The 19,266-nt window shown below is 49.7% G+C and overlaps 2 protein-coding genes across 5 annotated transcripts; both read right to left on the bottom strand.

Moving 5' to 3' along the window:
* Positions 1-3,805: 3,805 nt before the first annotated feature.
* On the bottom strand, positions 3,806-5,920 carry AURKAIP1 (aurora kinase A interacting protein 1). Its single transcript, XM_062620057.1, has 3 exons — positions 5,794-5,920; positions 4,865-5,307; positions 3,806-3,970 (listed from the first exon to the last, which is right to left on the bottom strand). The coding sequence occupies exons 1-3, from the start codon at positions 5,843-5,845 to the stop codon at positions 3,863-3,865; spliced, it is 603 nt and encodes a 200-aa protein (XP_062476041.1). The 5' UTR covers positions 5,846-5,920; the 3' UTR covers positions 3,806-3,862.
* A 1,231-nt stretch (positions 5,921-7,151) lies between these two features.
* LOC134164382 (C-signal-like) lies at positions 7,152-18,237 on the bottom strand. Of its 4 annotated transcripts, XM_062620050.1 has the most exons (7): positions 18,228-18,237; positions 17,853-17,998; positions 10,360-10,411; positions 9,908-10,095; positions 9,386-9,541; positions 8,461-8,571; positions 7,517-8,252 (listed from the first exon to the last, which is right to left on the bottom strand). In XM_062620050.1, exons 2-7 carry the CDS (start codon positions 17,991-17,993, stop codon positions 8,139-8,141), a joined length of 762 nt encoding a protein of 253 aa, XP_062476034.1. In that variant the 5' UTR covers positions 17,994-17,998; positions 18,228-18,237; the 3' UTR covers positions 7,517-8,138. The 4 variants fall into 4 exon arrangements, with proteins under 4 accessions (XP_062476036.1, XP_062476034.1, XP_062476033.1 ...); XM_062620052.1 differs by lacking the exons at positions 7,517-8,252; positions 18,228-18,237 and adding an exon at positions 7,152-7,477 and having other exon boundaries at positions 17,853-18,112; XM_062620049.1 differs by lacking the exon at positions 18,228-18,237 and having other exon boundaries at positions 17,853-18,109.
* Positions 18,238-19,266: the final 1,029 nt, after the last annotated feature.

Below are 19,266 nucleotides of genomic sequence, written 5' to 3'. Positions count from 1 at the left end.
GTAGTTTCTTCTACCAGTTTCTTTTTCCTTTGGCACGTTCTTATTCCCCAAGTTTAACCAATTCCTCACCAGCTGGTGGTAAACTCAGCCAGAAGCATCCTGCCAGGAATTGTTAATTCCCTTAAAATAAACCAAACAGATTCCAACCTACTGGGTTTTTACCTGATGTGCTGACTCCTCACTCCGGGCTCCTCATCCTTGTCTTAGCACCAATCATACTGCAAGTGACCGCAGGACTCTGAAGTGCAGCTGCTGAGAGGCTCCAGGCATCCTTCCTCCAGACCTACACGTACCAAAGGCAATGACACTCTCAGCACAAGACCTGTCTGTTCAGTACCACGTCTTCTTTATTGAAGAAGTGAAAAAAAAAAAAAAACATTTTTGAGCAATATTTTAGGTTAATTTTCTACTTGAAACAAAATCTTAGCCACATTTCCTAAGGAAACACAGCACATGCAGTTACCTGATGCCACTGGCTTCATAGCTCCTACAAGTTTTGTAGTTAGCATAACAAAGGAAAGCTGCATTAGTGCCCATGCAGTGAGCAAGACTGAAAAACTCCGTCTGATTTCAGGGAATTGACACAGAAGTGATCTAGAACATTATCATCTTAAGGTCTTTCACTCACAGAATTCCTTACTTCAGTTTTGTTCCTCTGTCTTTTAGGGAAAAACAAGCAAAAATGGATACTTCCACTGGACCTTTCCAGCCCAATGACTATCAGGCAGTTTAAAGCATAAGCCTCCATCTCACTGGGTATCTCCAGTCTCTGGAATACAGAGCATGAATTCACCTGCCAACCATATCCTGACTTCCAACCATTTCCTCTCAGCAGAATAGTAAGATGAAGCAAAAATCTTCAAGTCTTTACTAATTTAAGAGTGTAAAAGTCAAGCCTTTCCTGTTTGCAGCCCATAGCACAGCCACATCTGCACATACACATTTGCTAACTGCAAGTACGCTGGTGTACACGTATTTTGGAGAGGAGCAGCATCCCATAGTAAAGCTTCGTCAACAGTACATTCTGTGCTTGTGCTCCCCCTATAGAAAAACACGTGCAGGTTTCATCCCTCTCATTCTCTTCAGCGAAGTGAGCCAGTTTAAATTGCATCCTGTGGTCAAGGCAGTTACAGCAAGTTGATACAACCCTGGTTTATATTATCTGATTAGTGCCACATAAGACACAGTCTGTGCAGTATCTGCCATAATGAAAACAGAATCCTGAGCCATGCTTCGAGGTACAGCAGCAAAAAGGGACATAGCATTTATATGACAGACAGGCATAAGTGCCATGGATGGTTTATAAACAGCTGTAAATGACCCAGATGTCCCAGACTTCTACACATGGTGGTGCAATTACATCTAATAGATGTGAAAGTAATGATTACTCTTGGCAGACTACAATATGGACTGCTACTTAGAGAGCATACCATTTAATAAGCTACTTTACTTCATGGAGACTTGCAATTCTCCACACAAGCACCTTAATATAACATGGTCCTTGCCATAGTAGAAGAGTTCACTTGCACTCGAACATCACGAGGCACTGAGTTATTATGCTTTGCAATTCCCATATGCCATTATTTCCCACTAACCCAATATAGAAACAAGTTAGAGAGCAAGGTGAGGGTGCTGATCCAGGAGAATGGCAAAGTTCTCTGCCTGCATGATCCCAGCAGACATGAATACAACGGACAAGCTTGTGATCTACAGCCACAGCATCATGCTCCCCAAGAGCAAGAGAGGTTTTGCATCAAACTAGAGAGACCTAAAACCTAACCTAAGCCTTAGTGGATAAAAATGGGTAATACACCCTTGGGTAGTTCATGTATTTAGCATCTAGAACAAAAATGCAAGCTGTAGGATTAAATAAGACAAAATCAAGGCAGAATAAAGCTCAAAACTGGAATCAGACGTACAGCATTGATAAATTAGCAGGGCATGCTGCTGCTGTCCTTTTATAAAGTCTTTTTCTCTGTGTAATTCCAAAGGCATCCCAACCCTTCAGCAGCCAGCAATCTCCTGGAAATATGCAAACTGATTACCATTCTTCCCTAGACAGGAAACCAGCAAGCTTGGGCTGAGAGTCAGAAAGAGAAGCTCTAGGGCTGACAGAGAACACTAGAACAGACACTTAAATGTGATGAGGGAGGGAAAAAGACATGGACCTGACTTCAAAGGTGCTAAATCGCTCAGGCCTCAACCCTTCATCTGTGCATCCTTGTGCAGGGAATGCTTATTGCTACTTTAGAAACACCCAAATGCACTCTGCCTGTTTAACAAACCTGCAAGCCAGGATCAACACTCTGTCTTCTCTTGCTTGGTAAGCTCCTAAGGCTCATGGCCAGACATCCTCCTCCTCCAAATCCTGACAATAGGCTGCGAGAGGGTCCTACTGGTCTTGGTTAAAAGCAACTGCTGCCTATTTAAAGCATGAAAAGGACAGAACACGTTTTTAATATATTTGATCAAAGTTGCCTACTGTTAACATATGGTTTGGGGAAAAAAAAAGCGCTATAAAAATGTGCTAACCACATGTTTCTGCAGGACTTCAAGAGCTCGCAGAACGCCACCAGCTCTCCCACAAGATTAATGCATTTTTAACTGTGGGCGTACCCTTTCCTTAAAATACCAGCACAAAGATCCAGCCAACTTCCACACCAAAGGCTAAGGAGCTCCAGAGGCTTTGAGTTTATCGCCATCTAGTGACAAGAGTAAAGCCATCCGCAGAACCTCACGCACGTTCTTTGCATGGAGCCCCTTGTCCCTCCAGCAGCAACACTAAACCTACCTTGTGGCAGGGAGTTCCACAGATTACCTTTTGTTTCCTTCCCTTTCAGCTTAGGCAAGCGTTCTGCTCTTGGGAGATAAAAGGGAATGCATTTTCAGGGCAGCTTTCCTGTGTGCTGCACAACGATAGGCCTAAGGGAGCTCAATTCTTTTTCCCTCCTTTCTCTCTGAGGTCAGTCCACCTCATCTATCTGCTAGAATACAGACAAGGAAGAGTTAAATACACAGAAGTTAACTGCCTCAAACAGGAAAATCAGCAGCAGAACCTAGATATCAAGTCCTTTGTCAGGGTTTATTTAAAACATCTCTATTTTTCACAGATTTCATTACTTCCTTCAACCACGTAATACCCGATTACAACGGGGTTGTCTCGGGCACAAAACAGGTTTTATAGGTAATGACTAATTAGCTCTGAACTTTCACCAGCATGGGCTGGGTAATACTGGATGTTCTGTAGGACAAGAAGCAATTGCAGGAAAAAACACATTTTTTATTAGCACAAAATAGAACAGAAAAAATAAAATGTGCCCTTTAAGGATGCTCATGCAATGGCTCAGGCACATGCACACCAAGGCTCCGGGTAAGGGAGAATTAAAGCTCACACAGACGTATTCTGATCCAATTCCTCTTTCACCATAACTCTTAGTAAACATCAGCCCTTCTACAGTAAATCTATGAAAGAAAGAGATTTTGAGAACTTTCCAATATGCTTGTGTAATAGATCATCAGAAGAATTCTTTCACTTCATCCCATCGGCCTTGTAGCACGTCCTTCAGTCTAATTGTAAATAGGAACTTCAGAAATCCAGCTTGTCTAAGACCCCTTTGCTCATAGTCAGGGCAGCAGCACAGGACTGTACAGCACTGCCAAGGCACTATATGAGAGCTCACACCATTCCCTTGGGGAGGAAAAGCATATTGCTGTCAGGTTTGCCCTTGGCAAAGTGCTCACTGAGATTGAAAGCTTCCTCCTACTGATTTCATCACACTCAGAAAAAAGTTAAATGTAATCCATGTACTTAAATATCCCTTTTTTAATTACAATTACAGGTGAACACTCATTACAGATGCGTTTATTGCTTTGAGCTTTTCAGGAATATCTTGGGTGTTTGCCATCCTTCAGGGGGTTTTTTCAAGCCAGCTCGTTTCCAGATGCGCTCCAAATCTTTCTCAAACTTGACCTAAAACAGAATATATAAAGAGACATAAAACTGTAACATAGTTTAGAAGCAACACTCAAGATTTCATCCCTTGTCCATGTGTCCCAGGGGGAAACCAGGAAATAATGCAGACACAAAGGAAAAATGCTTTTAGTAGGCAGCTTGTTCCAAGTGAGTTTCTAAGAAAACATACTGAAATGCACAAGCATTATTTTAAAGTCCTGTGCAAAGGAAACTGAGAAGATGGAAAATGAAACTAAGCAAATTAAGAGGATTTCCTCATCATAGAGTGCTCAACACTGCTACCTACAAACCTCAAGAAATGGCATTACAATTAGCCCCAATATGCATCTAGGCAAGTTGAAAATCACCAGAGAATGAACTAAACTGTATTATAGCAAACCTAACAGCTGAAAGGTAGTGGTGAATGAAACATCTATGGCTTGAATGAAGTCCTATGTCTTCCTTCACCCCTTCTATTAAGGGAAGTAAAAGGCTTCTATACAGGAACAGGCAATAGGAAGCACTTAAGGATGCTGGCAGGACAGGACAGAAATCAAACCAGTCTCCCTGATGTAACACAGACACATGAATTAATCTTCCACACAAACACTAAAATTCCTCTCCATTAGCCACACATAAGTTACTGTCATGAAGAAAGGTTATGTGTAGCAACTATCACACATACCTGTTTACAACCACAGAGACAGGGTGAATTACAGCTTCTGAAGATAACACAGGTCAAACACTAACCAGAAAAAGCTATTGTACCAGTAAATGCTGAATTCATTAAGGCTCCCGAGCTGCTGCTGCCACTTCCCCTAAATCAATTCCACTTAAAACCATGATTTGACACCTGAACCAGTCTGAGAAGCAGCCACATTCATGTCATGAAGCTCTCCACCCTGAGCTTACCTGCCGTTTCTTCTTGCGACCTTCCTTTATCCTCCTCCGTATGAACTTCCTTCTCTTCAGCAGCTTTTTGTACTTGTGCTTATTCATTTTCCTCCTGCGAATCTCCAACACGTTCTTACACTGAACCTTGTTGTTAGGTGTTCCTTCTCCTTCCTCCACATCACCTCCCTCATCAGCTGGGGGACAGTCATATTGCTGGAGGGGTTCCCGGCCAGCATCCTCCTGAGCATTGAGGCCTTCTGCTTTCGGAAGGAAGTACCTAACTGTGAGCCAGCTCTCCAAAGGGCTGATGGAGAGTTTTCTGGGGATCAGAATCTCTTCCAGTTCAGGGTCATGGGATTGCTGAGCTTGGGCTCCGCTCTTGCTCGAGGGCTGCGTGCAATAGCGTGCAGGTGTAGAATGATAGCAAAGAAAGGAAGACACTGACCTGGGCAAACGGTGGCCTTGGAGGAGAAAAGAAGTTCACTTAAGAGGCAGAAGTTTCAAACAGGACCTTAAGAAAAGTTCTGTCCAGCTCTCAAACCGTCAGACCACTGTGGCCAGGATAACCTCCTAGAGGAAGCTGCTTACAAACTACGTTCCCACCACAAAAACAAGGAAGGATGTATTTAAACCAACTTACATTGCTATAACGTCATTACCAAAACTACATTATACAGTGTTTTACTGTATAAACTGCGTTAGTGTGGTTTGGAATGGGTAGGAAGCAGGTAGTCTGCTGTTTTAAGCCTTTCTGCTGCTATGCAATCTCCTCCTAAGCTTAAAAGAAGCCAAATCAGAGCTACACAATACTGATAGACCAGAGACATAACAAGAGCCTCACCGCTCCTGCCCTGCTCGCTGGGACAGGAGTTTCTGGGAGCAAGCACAGAACCACCCCAACCAACAGAGCAAAGCACATGAGCCCAGATCACAGAACAGCCACGCACCTGCAAGCCGGGAAGCCCTCAGCAGATGGGAAGCCGCCTGTGCTATTAACATGCTGCTTCACTCCGCTCACTGTCGGAGGCAGGAAGGGCTGTGAAAACAAGAACACCGATTACAACGAGGTAAATACGTTCCCAAAGCTCTTCCCTACTGCCCCCCAAGAGGCGGGCTGAGGCACCTGCAGCACCCTCCTCACTCCACCAACACTCCCTTATGTTCTGCCGCAGAAGCCTGGCCCACAGGCACCGCTGCAGACGTGATTAATAAAGCTTCGGCCTCCCGAGGCTCAAAACCAAGGCCGCTTCAGCCGCCAGGCACACAGCTCGGGTGTGTGTGGGGGGAACGGTGCTTCCATAGCACAAAACGGAGGGGAAGCGAGGCGCAGCCCCGCGGCCTAACCAAGGGCCATCACCGAGGGCGGCCCCCGCCACAGCCCCGCACCGCGGCTCCCCTCAGCCTGCGCCCGCCATCACTCACCAGCCCGCCCGCCTCTGCCCCGGAACTTCCGGCCGCCGCCGCGCAGGCGCCGGGCTCAGGGCATGGGGGTGACGGGCGGCGGGGCCGTGCCTCAGCCGCGCTGCCCTCGCTGCAGGCCGCAGGGCCGGGGCAGCGCTCCAAAGGCTGTGGCAAAGGGGCGCTGCCCTTCCCCGCAGCCTGCTCCCGCCGTGTGGGTCATGGAGCGGGGGTGTTTCTGTCCGCATTCCCCACAGCCAGCTGGGGGAAGAGCGTGGAGACGGCTCCAGGGAGATGATGGAGCAGGTTTCCAGTCCATCAAGGGGCCATGAGGAGGCTGGAGCAGGCGTGCGGTGATCGGAGAAGGGGAATGGCTTTAATCTGCCCGAGGGGAGACTGAGATGAGCTCTTAGGCAGAAGCTCTTCCCTGGGAGGGTGCTGAGGCGCTGGCACAGGGTGCCCAGAGAAGCTGTGGCTGCCCCATCCCTGGCAGTGTTCAAGGCCAGATTGGAGCAAGCTGCTCCAGTGGAAGGGGTCCCTGCCCGTGGAACTGGATGAGCTTTAAGGTCCCTTCAGCCCAAACCACTCTGGGGTTCTGTGATGACTCCTTTTCCACATCCAATTCCAACGAAACAGTTCAGCGAGCTTGCCCCTTACCTGTTGGGTTTGTGCTGGTCCCGCAGGCACCCTTTGAGAGGGGAAGTCAATGGCTGGCAGTTGATAGCACTGCACTTTGCTCACCTGCTCAACCACAGCAGCCCATCACGGAACGCTGCTCACGGGGTCCTTAGTGAGACTTCGTATCCCTGTCAGCACAGGGACCACGGGAGGCACACAGACAGCGCTCCATGCACACCCGCAGCCGCATCCGAGGGCAGGTCTGAGGGTGGCTGCTGTCCAGGAACAGCCACGCCTGTCTCTCCCACTTACCTGGCTGCTGTTTGTCTTTGACTGGTACAGGAGCCCACCGCCTTGGCGCAGCATGAAAGTGCCTCATCAGCTGGCAGGGGGGAGCGATGCTCAAGCCAACCCCAGACTTCAAAGAACTTTCTGCTTTTATACTCACTCCCAGGCAGAACACAGGGTGCTTGTTCACCAGCTGCTTTGAGGATTTCAGGCTAGAACAAGGGTCTGCCTCAGCTCCAGGTCCACCCCACCACGTCAAACCCATCTAGCCCTAAGGGTGAGAGTTTCTTCCTGCAATGTACGTTTCTCTGGTCAGGGAACAGAAACCTATGTACAGACAAATGAAGTGGTTCAGTAAACGGGCTGTTTGTTTAAACAGGGCTTTATTGAAGACAATTCAGAAGTTTATGTACAAAACAGCATTGCCACCCCCATATCAGGATGTTAGTCACCCACTGGGAACAAAGCAAGTGCCTGGTGTGTGCTGTCAATCTGGGGACATGCAGAGGTTGCTGAGGAGTTTAGAGAAGTACCAAATCCATGTAGTTTAGAGCTGGGCAACTGCAGCCTTGGCTCCATTAGGACTGAAGGAAACCAAAGAACCTTTCCCAGGGCCATGTCTCCAGTAGACTGGAATCTGACAGCATACACTGGGCCTTACTCTGAGGTCAGGTCATTTACTTCTGCAAAGAGTTTGGTTTTGGAAGTGATGAGGAACCAGCCCCTGGATCTAACCTGCTTTATCTTCTATCTATTTTAGATGGTTCCATCACTAAGAGCACAGTAGTATTTGCAGGAGGCATTAGAACAGAGCAGTAGCAATACCAAGGAGAAGAGTCAGCCACCTCACTTCCCACATACACCTAGAAAGAGGCTGGTATCCAACTGGCTATTTCAACTAGTGTATAAGAAAACCCTAGGGACACAGACAATAGTGGCACAGTTAAACAGTGACTGATGTGCTGTTTCTGCAGTGTGCAGGGCACTTCTACCACGGTAGTGTTTCCCCTTGCCAGTCCAGGAAGGAACCGTTCTCCTTTTCGCCAAGACGGTCCAGAACAGAGAGGATACCAGGAATAGCCTCTTGCACCTGCATGGGAGCCTACAGCAAATCAAGTTAGATCATTACAGGGAATATCTTACAGAAGAGAATCAATGGCATTTAAGGAGTTACTAGAATCAAGGGGGATGTATTTTCATGCTTCTCAAGGGCCTCTGCAGCACACGGAAGTGCACACTGTGCAGAGGGCTCTTGCACAAGGGCTGGGACAACACAGGAGTCATGCTGTCACATTTCACATGTCACTTACCATGTTTCCACCCATGTCTGTCTGAAGCCAGCCTGGATGCAAAGAAATACAAAGAATTCCATCCGATTTCAAGTCTGCAGCGAGGCACCTGGTGATCATGTTCAGCGCAGTCTACGGGAGTGGAAACCATCGATCAGCGTGCTAGCTTTACAAAGCTTGAGCAAGACCTTAAGCCAAGCTAAGTGTCACCTCCCTTCCACCATGCTGCCAAAGGAAGGGGCAGTAACAGTATCACAGTAACTTATCCAGGCTTAGTGGGGCTTCATTCTCAGAGATGCCTTCTAAGAGAAGCACTGTGAAAGCTCTGTTGCCATTAGCTTACTGCCCAAAGATGAAACCAAATTATGATGGAAGTTAAAGAACCATGTGAAACTGCTAAGGAGCTGTGGAGAAAATAATATTGACATAAGGACTCTGTTTTTCTGCAGTAATCACTACACAAACATTCCGGGTTTGACTTCTGAACAGGGAAAACAAGCACACTAACAGCTTATGAGGAGGTGGTGTAGGAGAAACTGTAACGCCTGATCTTGACTGTACAAACTCTGGATGTGACAAACCTCAAAACTCCACCTTTCCTTAGCAAGCATTGCCAGGTACAGCTCAGCACACCTTTTGTGGAGTTCCATGCTTGCTGTCTTGCTTGGACTGGACAGGAACACAACTAATAGGTTACACACCTGATGGCATCAGTTCTTCCCTGAATGCCAAGTCCCTCTGCAATGGGTCTGTATCGGAGCCATGATGGAACCTGTTCTTAAGAAGCTGGCATGCTCGCTCCAGGTGTATGGTTTTCCCATTTCCAGCCACATGAGGAACAAGGACAGTTCCTGTGTCAGCCTGTCCAAGAGGTGCTGCACACCTCACCTCATCATCCTAAGCTCAGAGTGGTCTTTAACTCACCCATTGAGCACAGCCCACAAACCTTTGCTATCCTGTAGGGGTAGACCTTGAGGAACATCTCATTTGCCTGGACGAGTTGCATGGAGGCAGCAAGAGAGGACATATTGATAATAGCAGCTCTGTGGCAGCCCATTCCCGTGCTCAGCTGGGCTGCCTTCCTCAGAAGGGGGAGAAATGCCTGTGGAAACAAGAGTTTGTGTGAACTTGGTCAGCTTGCCCTTGGCCAAGGCAATCTATGGAGAAGGGTGATGGCTCCCCATACAAGCTGACTATAGGAAACCTGTCTACAACAGCCAGCTGTAGGTAGCAAGGACCTTCAGTCTCTTCTGGCCACCTCCTAACCCAGCCAGTCCACTGAAGTGACCTTATACCAGGTGCATTTAAATTAAAAGAGCCTTAATAAAATGATTTCTTGCTGCTCTCTAGGCACACAGTGTGATATGAGAACTGTGTCTGTGCAGTCCCAGGGTGACAAATGCTTTGGTTACAAGGGGAAAAGCCTCTTCTAGTACCATAGATTAAGCACGTGCCTCCCAATTCTTACCTTGGTGACCATCAGCTGGGCAACTGTGTTGGTTTCATAAATGGTGAGCATTGTCTCTGCTGTGACTTCTTCCAAGGAAGCAAGCACATTGATGCCAGCGTTGTTAATGAGGCAGTTCAGACCTTTGTCGCCCACAATCTCCTCCACTTCCTTGACTACTTTCTTGATGCTGTTTTCGCAGACCACATCTGCACAGAGGAGCCAACAACAGCCACAGTGTGTGGGTCAGATGCTGTTTGTCACTGTCCGACGCGTGCCAAACCAAAGCTAAGGCATTAGTCTGAACGGGGACAGCACACTGAGATGACAGCGTGAGGAGGACTTCACATAGATTATGTTATCTGAAGATGAGGGTGATGGTTTTTCAGCTACTGATCACCCAAGAGACCAGTTCCTTCAGATGCACTCACCTGACTTAGCTGAATATAATGATGTATAAGCCATTTACTCACCCAGCTGAAGGAGCTTGATGTTGCTGTATTGCTTGCTGAGCTGCTGGAGTTCCTAGAAAGAAGAAATCTTTTGGGTTATGTTTTACATAGCCATGACTATTACATAAACCAGCTTGAAATCTGCACCTCCAGCATTGAAACTGCCATTTCTTTTCGTAACTGGACTGCAGGCGCTGACACTGCTGTGGCTGCAACCTGCTGAGCAGCTTTCCTGAGAGCAAGATCAACTGCCTCAAGAAACAGGACTCTTCATACTCAAGACCACCAGCACACCGAGTTAAGAGTTCTCGGTGTGGGCAGCTCGAGGTGTGCTTGCAGGGTAACCAAAGGTCTTTGGTCAGGCAGCTCCCAGTGCCAGTTACAGCAGACCCAAAGCTCACAGTGCATTCCAGGACAGGAATTCCTCACTTCTTTAAGGAAAGCAGAATTCTCCTGAAGCTCAGCTCGTGCTTTACATCAGTTCAGGGCTACAGGAATGCTTAAGAAAAGCCATTTGGAATTAGTGTTACTAAATTAGTGGAATTTAGTACAGTTTCCTAGCAGTTTTCCCATGGAAATTCTGTTTTCCTGCACTCTCCTTAGCTTCAATTCTTGTAACTGAAGGTAAAGCACACATGAAACCAGTTACATACACAGCAGCTGTCCACAAGAGCTATTCTCTCCCTGCTAGATAGCTGTAATTCACTCATCTGCCTACTGTCTCTTAGCAGAGAACTGACTGGTGTTCTTGGAGGAAATCAGTGCTATCTTGGTGTTGCTGCTGGACAAAGTGTGTCCAAATTCCAGCTGGAATACTGAAGTTTCTGTGCCATGTAGCCAAGTGGGAAGCACGGCCAAATGTAACAGATGGATTACATACTCCCAGCTATGTTTAGGAGACTGAGCAACCTGGCCAAACATTCCAGCTCAAGCAGATCCATTTCTTTAGGAGCCCTTTGGGAATAGGGGTCAGGAGGGCTGGTTTTGAAAGAGTACTTCTTTGCCACTTGGAGACACTTTGGGACTCGGTGTCCTCTGTCAAGCTGTAATGCATTACATCCTTTATCTCAGTTCATACTCTGCAGGATTCCCTCCAGGCTTGTTTAGAGAACTTGTTCTCCCACTGAGGACAATCTACAACTGCAGTTAAGGCCATTAAGGGGAGGGGAAAGGAAGGGGAACAAGTCAGAAGCACAAAACCAGAAGACATTCCTTCCCCTGGATAGGGCTTAATGGGAGAGTTTTCAACAGATGAAAGGCTCAGAACACACTGTCTTGTTTATCGATAGCCAGGCATGAAATAGTTCTGCCATGTCAAGGCCTGCAATAATTCTGGGGCTTTGGACTGGACTTCGGTTTGACAGCATCACTTACTTGATAATAAACTCCAGAAGTGCTCTGGCTTCCCAAGGTTCGTTCATTTATTTATAGCCACATTGCTTTACTCTCTGGCAGAAACAAGCTACTAACTTCTGCTAAAAGGCCAGAGATGTTCTGTGTAGTGACAGCAGCCGAGAGGCTTCTGAAGTGAGAAAGCAATATGTTCAATTACCAACTCCAAAGAGGGCAGGAATAAGCATTCATCCAGAACATAACCAGCATGAAATTACAGTTGCTGGATGCAAATCAGCTTTCAAATGCAATGATTTTTCCATTGGGTTAATTACTTGGTTAACAAGTGACTCCCACTTCAGTGCTTGAAGTTTCTCAGAAACAGTTTCCAGGCATAAAACTACCTTAGAGAGCTTTGGTCTTCGAGAACATTATTCTGCCTTAGATTAGGATATAAACAGGAGATGAAAATCCAGTCAGGAAACCTAAACACTGCAGGAAAGCCTCTCCTTTTCCCTGCTGTACCTAGAAGGAACATGCAGGGAGGAGCACTGAGGCACATTGCACTGCCATGAATGCAGCATGTCTGAATACAGCCGTTTTGAGCCATGTGTGCTGCTTCTCTCCCCCCAACCCAGGTAGTTCTGATCAAAGACACCAAAAGCCTCCTGTGTCCAGAGAGCTCTGGAAGTATTACTGCAATGCAATGCAGTGCAGCCCATAATGGCAGCACATAGAGAAGAATAAGGGAGCTCATTGGCACTGCTGTTTGAGGTGCAGCTCGTGCTTTAATGTCAGTTCATGCGGTAAGTACAGCTGACATAGCCCAGGCTAAGTCATTTTTAGTTGGAGTAATGCGATAACCAAATTGAAACCAAGCAATACAAACCCAACACCACAACCCCCTCGTAGCTCTGCACCTGGATAGTGCCCCCTGAGAATGCATTCTTAGGGATTCCAAGGAAAAATTACCCTCTGATTAGCATCTCCTTTCCTGCCTGCTGATCCTAACTACGATTAACAAAGAGCCAGCCTAATCCACTTTAAACAAGGCCATCCCAGGTACAGCTCCATCAATACGCAAGGTATTTATTGCTGGATCTCAGGCAGGAATGTTGTCTTTGTCATTTAGCAAGATTTACTCTGTCTTCTTTCTGAAAGCATTATTCACTCTGGTTACAACTCTTGGAAAGGACCTGGCCATCCAAGGCCAGTTGGAAGCAATCAAGCCAAACTAACAGAGACTGTAGGCAGCTTTGTCAGGCAAAGAGCACTTGGGTATCCGTCACATCATCCTGCTTGGACAAAGTCAAAGATGGATCATATTGAGACAGGCTATCCAGTATCACAGTGTACAGCCAACTCACTGTTTGGCTGTGTTGATGCTTACACTGAGCTGCTGCAGACTGCCCCAAATCCAGAAGAGCTGAATCTTAATGCTGTAGGAAGTGCAAAACACTTCCAGAATAAAGCAACAGACCAACACTGCAATAACCTTTGAATAAGAAGGACCTCAGGAATGCCCCCTTTGCCTGTTACAGCACCTCTGTGTCTCACTACAGCACTGTCCTTCCCAATAGCAGCCACATGGCTTAAATATGTAGGAAAGGAAAACCACAACCAAAACCTGACAGAGACAGTGAGCAGGAGCACTTCAGTGCGAGCTCTGTGTCTGACAAGGGAACAGACACAGCACTGTTGGTAACACTATCTCCTACTTCAGAGGAAGGGAAACAGCACATTAAGCCCTGGAAGCTTTCCAGAGTCCAGAAGAGGACTCTTGAGCAGGGAGGAACTGAACGCTTTCTTGTTCACCTGGGAACACACTTGGGCTTGCGGGGAGAGCAGGAGGAACAAGAGATGCTCCTGTCCCACACTCAGCTCTCAGCACAGCCAAGCTGAGTACACAGAGTGCTGTGAACTGATTTACACTGGGGCCATTTGGATCCCTTCAGCTACCTGGCTCCCCCCAGAAAGCCATCTCTTCCTTTTACATCCCAGCAGGTCATAGTGGGGACTACAGCATCGTTAGGTGCAGCCTGAGACTTTAGGTCAGAGGGGTTTTCCCACTTACGGGGAAGCAGGATGGGGGAAAAGGAGCAAGAAACCAAAGCAGCGTGGGGGGAGAACACAGATGGGTCCATGAGCCATCTGCCTTATAATAACCACGCTGTGGTTTTGTCCATCTGGAGTGCAAAGACAGGACATCAGGATCATTCTGCAAGAGGTTTGTAGCTGCTTCCTCTCTCTTGGAGCGGCCCAAGCGAAGGCAGCTCCGAATCAAAGCGTGGCTGAAGGAGCCTCGCATGGTGCTTTTCGAGGAGGGGCAGCGGTTATCTCGCTTCGCCTGCAGGCCTGCTGCGTGTTATCGTGTGATCTAAAAGCCATTTGTTAGGCAAATGTTCCGCGGAGGCCACCTAGGAGCTATTGAGCACAAGAAGGCTGAGTTTTTACAACTCCTGCCAGCACACTCACATGCAAGAGCCTGCAGCTGCTCAGCATTAGCCAGGGTGAGCGAGTTACAGGGGTGCTGCTTTCTGCAGTAAGCAGAGGAAAGCAGAGCCCAGCATCTCTTCCTAAAGTCAGCTCCTCGGGGCTCTTGTCCGTCCGCTGTTCAGAGGACTCCGGAGTATGCAGTTATCTCTGTATCAGCTACACCCTGAGATTCCTTGGATAACTCGCAGCTCCCAGGGAATTGCTGCTGACTGTCATCCCCTCAATGCATTTGCCAGGAGCTAAGTATATCTCATCACTTTTCCTCTAAAAACTGGCATTCTGCTTTTAAACGGCTTTTCATTTAAGTTCTGCCTATCCTCTTTTCCCCTCCCTGCATTCTGCAATAGGATAATGCTATTGTACCAAACCCGGTGAGAGCAGACTGTCCAAGGCTGCTGTTCTCCAAGTCCATCCTCAAATCCAGGAGGAATAAGGGACAGTGCATTCATATAAAGCAGGATATCTTATATGGTCCCTTCCCACAGAGAAAAACGGGAGGAAACAAAAGTAAACTGCTTGAATCACCATCAAGAGACAAAGGCAGCACTGACAGCTCAGGTGTGCAGAGAAAGAACAAGTCCCTCACCATCACAGCCCGGTCTGTGTGGTCAACAGGCAGGTATTAAATGGGCAAAGCCCATTTTGTGTGCACTAAGGCAGTGCCTTGGGAGGGCAGGAACCCGAACGCAGGGGTTTCAGTGCTTGGGAAGTCAGTGAAGGGAAAGCAAAGGAAAGAAGATGGCTGCACCTTTGCCTTTCCTTTCCCATCCCACACTCAACATTGCCAGATTGGATCCAAGCTCGGAGCCAGTGGTTGCGCATGGTGCCAAGACTCCCGTGGCTGGAGGCTCGAGCACGCCTGTGCTTGCCCTCTGCCAGCGAGAAGGACTGGCAGCAGGGTGGAAGCACCTCAGAAGGTGGAACGGCTGTGCCAAGGCTGTGTGCTGCAGATGGGACGGATAACACCAGCGAGACAACCACAGCACCTTCACTAAAGATCTCCCTTCCTTGCGGAGGTTCCAAAGCCATCTGTTCGAAATGTGCTTTCAGCTGGCTGCAGAGGTTCCTATTGATGTCCTGCCAAAGCGCAGCACATGGCCTAGAGGTCCTTAGAAAGAACAAAAACCCACCCTGATCCACCAAGGACAAGTCTCCCCCCCAACCAGCCCATTGGGATGCACCCCATGTGGCCTGCAGAATCGCCACTGGGGTTACTGGAATGCGGCTCTTGGCCAGCTTCCTGCCTACAGGAATCGCGGCTGCCAGTCTTTCCAGGTTTCTCCCACTGCTAGCGAGGAGTGACCCAGCCTCTTCCCAAGCACACTGAGCTGCTTGTGCAGGTTTGCCAGCCTTCCTGCTCAAGGTTTTTAAGTACTGGCAATGAAAACCCTCACAAAGCTCTGTGAAGCTCAGGTGATGCTTCCTAGGATGCTCTTTAGAGTCAATATAAGGCAGAAGTTCTTCGCTATGAGGGTGCTGAGGCGCTGGCACAGGGTGCCCAGAGAAACTGTGGCTGCCCCATCCCTGGCAGTGTTCAAGGCCAGGCTGGACACGGGGGCTTGGAGCAAGCTGCTCCAGTGGAAGGGGTCCCTGCCCGTGGGGAACTGGGTGAGCTTTAAGCTCCCTTTAAGGTCCCAAACCATTTTGCTCCCCGCTGTCATTTATCCATGTCCATTACAATGAGAAATCACTGCTGAACACGAGGGCCAGTTGGTGAAAAAGCACCTCCCTCAGCATGAAAGCAGCTTTAGAACAAACAAGTGAGCAGGGAGATTTCTATCTCACAACAGGTCCGATGTCTCCGCTGGTTTCCTGCACCACGGCTGCTCTGTGCTGAGGGTTGTGCAATCACCAATAGGAAATGCAGCTGGGACAAGAGCCAGAGCTTGTAACAGGAGTTAAAAGCAACCAGGATGATGGTGAATACCTGTGCAGGGGCTCATGTAGCACAGAAGGGGGGGTGAGGGGGCTGCAGGAGCCTGCTGGACTGTTTCTCAGCAAGTCTATTCAGAAGCATCCTAAACGTGCCTTTGTGCTGGAGAGATTCTGACATGAAACAAAGCTTTTTCCCTTTAGCTCTATAAGCACCTGCAGAGCAGCACAGGGCTGCTGGAGCGGTGAGAACACAAGCATGACCTGCACTATAACCTCTGAAGGAGAGGGGCTTTGGACAAGGGATGTAGGGACAGGGCAAGGGGAACGGCTTTAACCTGCCAGAGGGGAGACTGAGATGAGCTCTTAGGCAGAAGCTCTTCCCTGTGAGGGTGCTGAGGCGCTGGCACAGGGTGCCCAGAGAAGCTGTGATTGCCCCATCCCTGGCAGTGTTCAAGGCCAGGTTGGACACAGGGGCTTGGAGCAAGCTGCTCTAGTGGAAGGGGTCCCTGCCCGTGGCAGGGGTTGGAGCTGGAGGAGCTTTAAGATCCCTTCCCACCCAAAGCACTGTGTGGTTCTAAGGGGGAGCCTCACAGCATCTCCGAGCACTTCTGTGGAGCAGTGAACAAAGTTGTCACATTTCCTCCGGTGCCGGCATGGTGCGATCAGAGTGCTCACACACTGTGACTCCGAACAGAATGGAACCCACCAGGAGGGAGCAGGCACAGAAGCTCTGTTTACATCCCTTCGAGCCAGGGAATTCTGCTAAGGCAGCCTCGTGCCGTGCTTTAAATAATGCAGAGGCTTTCGGTATCAATTCTCAATGTAATGGGGATCAAATATGCTTTTGGTATCGATTTTCCTACCGGATTCCTATGGATTTTGGGTGCTTGAGAGAGTCATTGTTGAGAGCTCAGATTCCTGCAGCTCTGGAGCCTTAGAGCTTTGCTAAGAAAGGAGGAGGAGGGTGATACCTGTGGGCACCGCCGTGCTGCCCTGCAGCATCCTGCCCCACTGAGGAGTCAAGCTCACACTAGAGACAGAGCAGAGGAATGGCCACAAAGTGAGCAGACCCCTATCCCTCATTGATTTGCCTCCCAAAGGCTCCTGGAGTGCCCTTAATCTGCCTGACAATCATTTATAACAGCCTGGGGATGGGGCAGGACTCCGAGCACGTTACTGCACTGCTGTAGCAGCAAGAATGAAAGGGCAAGGGGGTGCAAGGGAATCCACAACCAGCAAGCACGTAACAAAAGCCACTATGCTTTCAGCAGGAGGCTCTGGTCCCTGCCCAGCCAAGAAAGGCACTAAAAGGGGTGTTTAACTCATCATTCATTCGGGCGTTCTCACTCACTGCAAGTCAAGTGGAGAAAGGGGAGAGTCAGACAGGGCACAGCCCCTTCTGGGGCACAGACCCCGTGCAGAAAGGACAATGGAAGCTGTAACGGGTTGTACTGGGAAGGGTTTTGGAGGCGTGGAAGAAGCGGCGCTTGGGATGCCTGAGCGGGGGTTCCCGCTGCCCTCGGGAGCGGGCGGCAGCATCCCGACAGCTCGGAGGCTCCCACAGCACCAGCTCCATCCATCCATCCATCCATCCATCCATCCATCCATCCATCCATCCATCCATCCATCCATCCATCCATCCATCCATCCCCGCACTTGCTGCCGGGACCTGCGCTCCCAGCAGTGCCCCCCGCTACCCCCGGGTACCACTTGATCCCCGAGCTGCATCCTCCCCTCCGGGGCAGGAGGGCTCCGGTGCCCGTAGGGCAGAGAACGGCCGCAGCCCCTCCCGGCGCTCGCAGCCCGCTTACCTGCGCCTTGTCGGGGTACCGGCAGGTCGCGATAACGAAGTCCGGGGAGGGGCTGGCGGCTGCGAGGCCCCGCACCAGCCCCAGCCCGATGCCCCGGCTGCAGCCGGTGATGAGCACGGAGCGGCAGCGCGGCTGGGACATGGCTGGCTCGGCTCGCTCCGCTCCGCTCCCGGCGCTGCCCCACGCGGTTCTCAACCTGCGCGGCGCGGACCCGGCACCGCCGCCCCGGTCCCGCCCCGCCCGGCGCCTCCCACCGCTGCCTCCCGGCCCCGCAGCCCCGGCGGGCGGTCACAGACGGGGAGAGCTCGGCTTGTTCCTTCCTCCCTCTCTCGCAGAGGTCACAACTGACCCGAGCCCCGCGCCGCGCTGCGGGAGGCTCCGCTCCGCTCCGCACAGTGCTGGGGAGAACCAGGACCTTGGCACAACAGCACCGCCGGACACCAGCTGGGCCCCGGGCCCCTGGCTCCATCCTGCGCGCAAAGAGACCTGCAGCTTTCCAGGGTTATCATAGAGCCACACACTGCTTTGGGTTGAAGGGACCTTAAAGCTCATCCAGCTCCAACCCCTGCCACGGGCAGAGACCCCTTCCACTGGAGCAGCTTGCTCCAAGCCCCTGTGTCCAACCTGGCCTTGAACACTGCCAGGGATGGGGCAGCCACAGCTTCTCTGGGCACCCTGTGCCAGCGCCTCAGCACCCTCACAGGGAAAAGCTTCTGCCTAAGAGCTCAGCTCAGTCTCCCCTCGGGCAGGTTCAAGCCATTCCCCTTGGCCTGTCCCTGCATCCCTTGTCCCAAGCCCCTCTCCAGGTTTCCTGCAGCCCCTTTAGGCACTGGAGCTGCTCTAAGGTCTCCCCTTCAGGAGCCTTCTCTTCTCCAGGCTGCCCCAGCCCAGCTCTCTCAGCCTGGCTCCAGAGCAGAGCTGCTCCAGCCCTCGCAGCACCTTCTTCTTTGACCAGACTTTGTCTTAGGACTGCTGAGACAACACTGAAAACACCACTGCCTTTCCCTGTGCTCTCCCTGATTTACTCCCATAGAAATATTCGCTCTGCCCTTGGCACTGGATTAGCTGCATTCAATCTGAAGTCTCACTGCTCCTTACAGTCGGGCCAGTCTGTTCCTCCCTTTCTCCCAGCAGCGATGGGCAAGGAGCAGCCACTGCCACTTAAGCTCAGCCTTGCGGATAAGAGGCCAGTTTCACACACGGAGCTTTGGAATTAATGCATCCAGCCATGCACACGCTGTTCATGCTCACACACAGAACTCACTGCACCATACCCAGGGGGATCCAGAGCATGTGATTATTGCTCTGCCATATGTAGAAATGAACGTGCAGATCCATCACCCTTTGTTTAAAGTGGAGCCACACAATTAGATTCCACTGTTCTCATGGGAAAAGCTCCTCATTGTGCGAAGAT

Source organism: Pezoporus occidentalis, unplaced genomic scaffold (assembly GCF_034315485.1).
Source record: "Pezoporus occidentalis ecotype Australia unplaced genomic scaffold, CSIRO_AGI_Poc_V1 ctg219, whole genome shotgun sequence".
NCBI classification, from domain to species: Eukaryota; Metazoa; Chordata; class Aves; order Psittaciformes; family Psittacidae; genus Pezoporus; species Pezoporus occidentalis.
This window is presented reverse-complemented; position numbering and strand designations above follow the sequence as displayed.

Coding starts and splice junctions, on each gene's coding strand:
- AURKAIP1 (XM_062620057.1), bottom strand. CDS start 5,845: ATGTTAATAGCACAGGCGGCTTCCCATCTGCTGAGGGCTTCCCGGCTT. Junction 5,308..5,793: donor GAGGGCTTCCCGGCTTGCAG/GTGCGTGGCTGT, acceptor TTCTCCTCCAAG/GCCACCGTTTGCCCAGGTCA. Junction 3,971..4,864: donor GTCGCAAGAAGAAACGGCAG/GTAAGCTCAGGG, acceptor ATTCTGTTTTAG/GTCAAGTTTGAGAAAGATTT.
- LOC134164382 (XM_062620050.1), bottom strand. CDS start 17,993: ATGTCCCAGCCGCGCTGCCGCTCCGTGCTCATCACCGGCTGCAGCCGG. Junction 10,412..17,852: donor GGTACCCCGACAAGGCGCAG/GTAAGCGGGCTG, acceptor TCTTCTTTCTAG/GAACTCCAGCAGCTCAGCAA. Junction 8,253..8,460: donor CAGACATGGGTGGAAACATG/GTAAGTGACATG, acceptor GATTTGCTGTAG/GCTCCCATGCAGGTGCAAGA.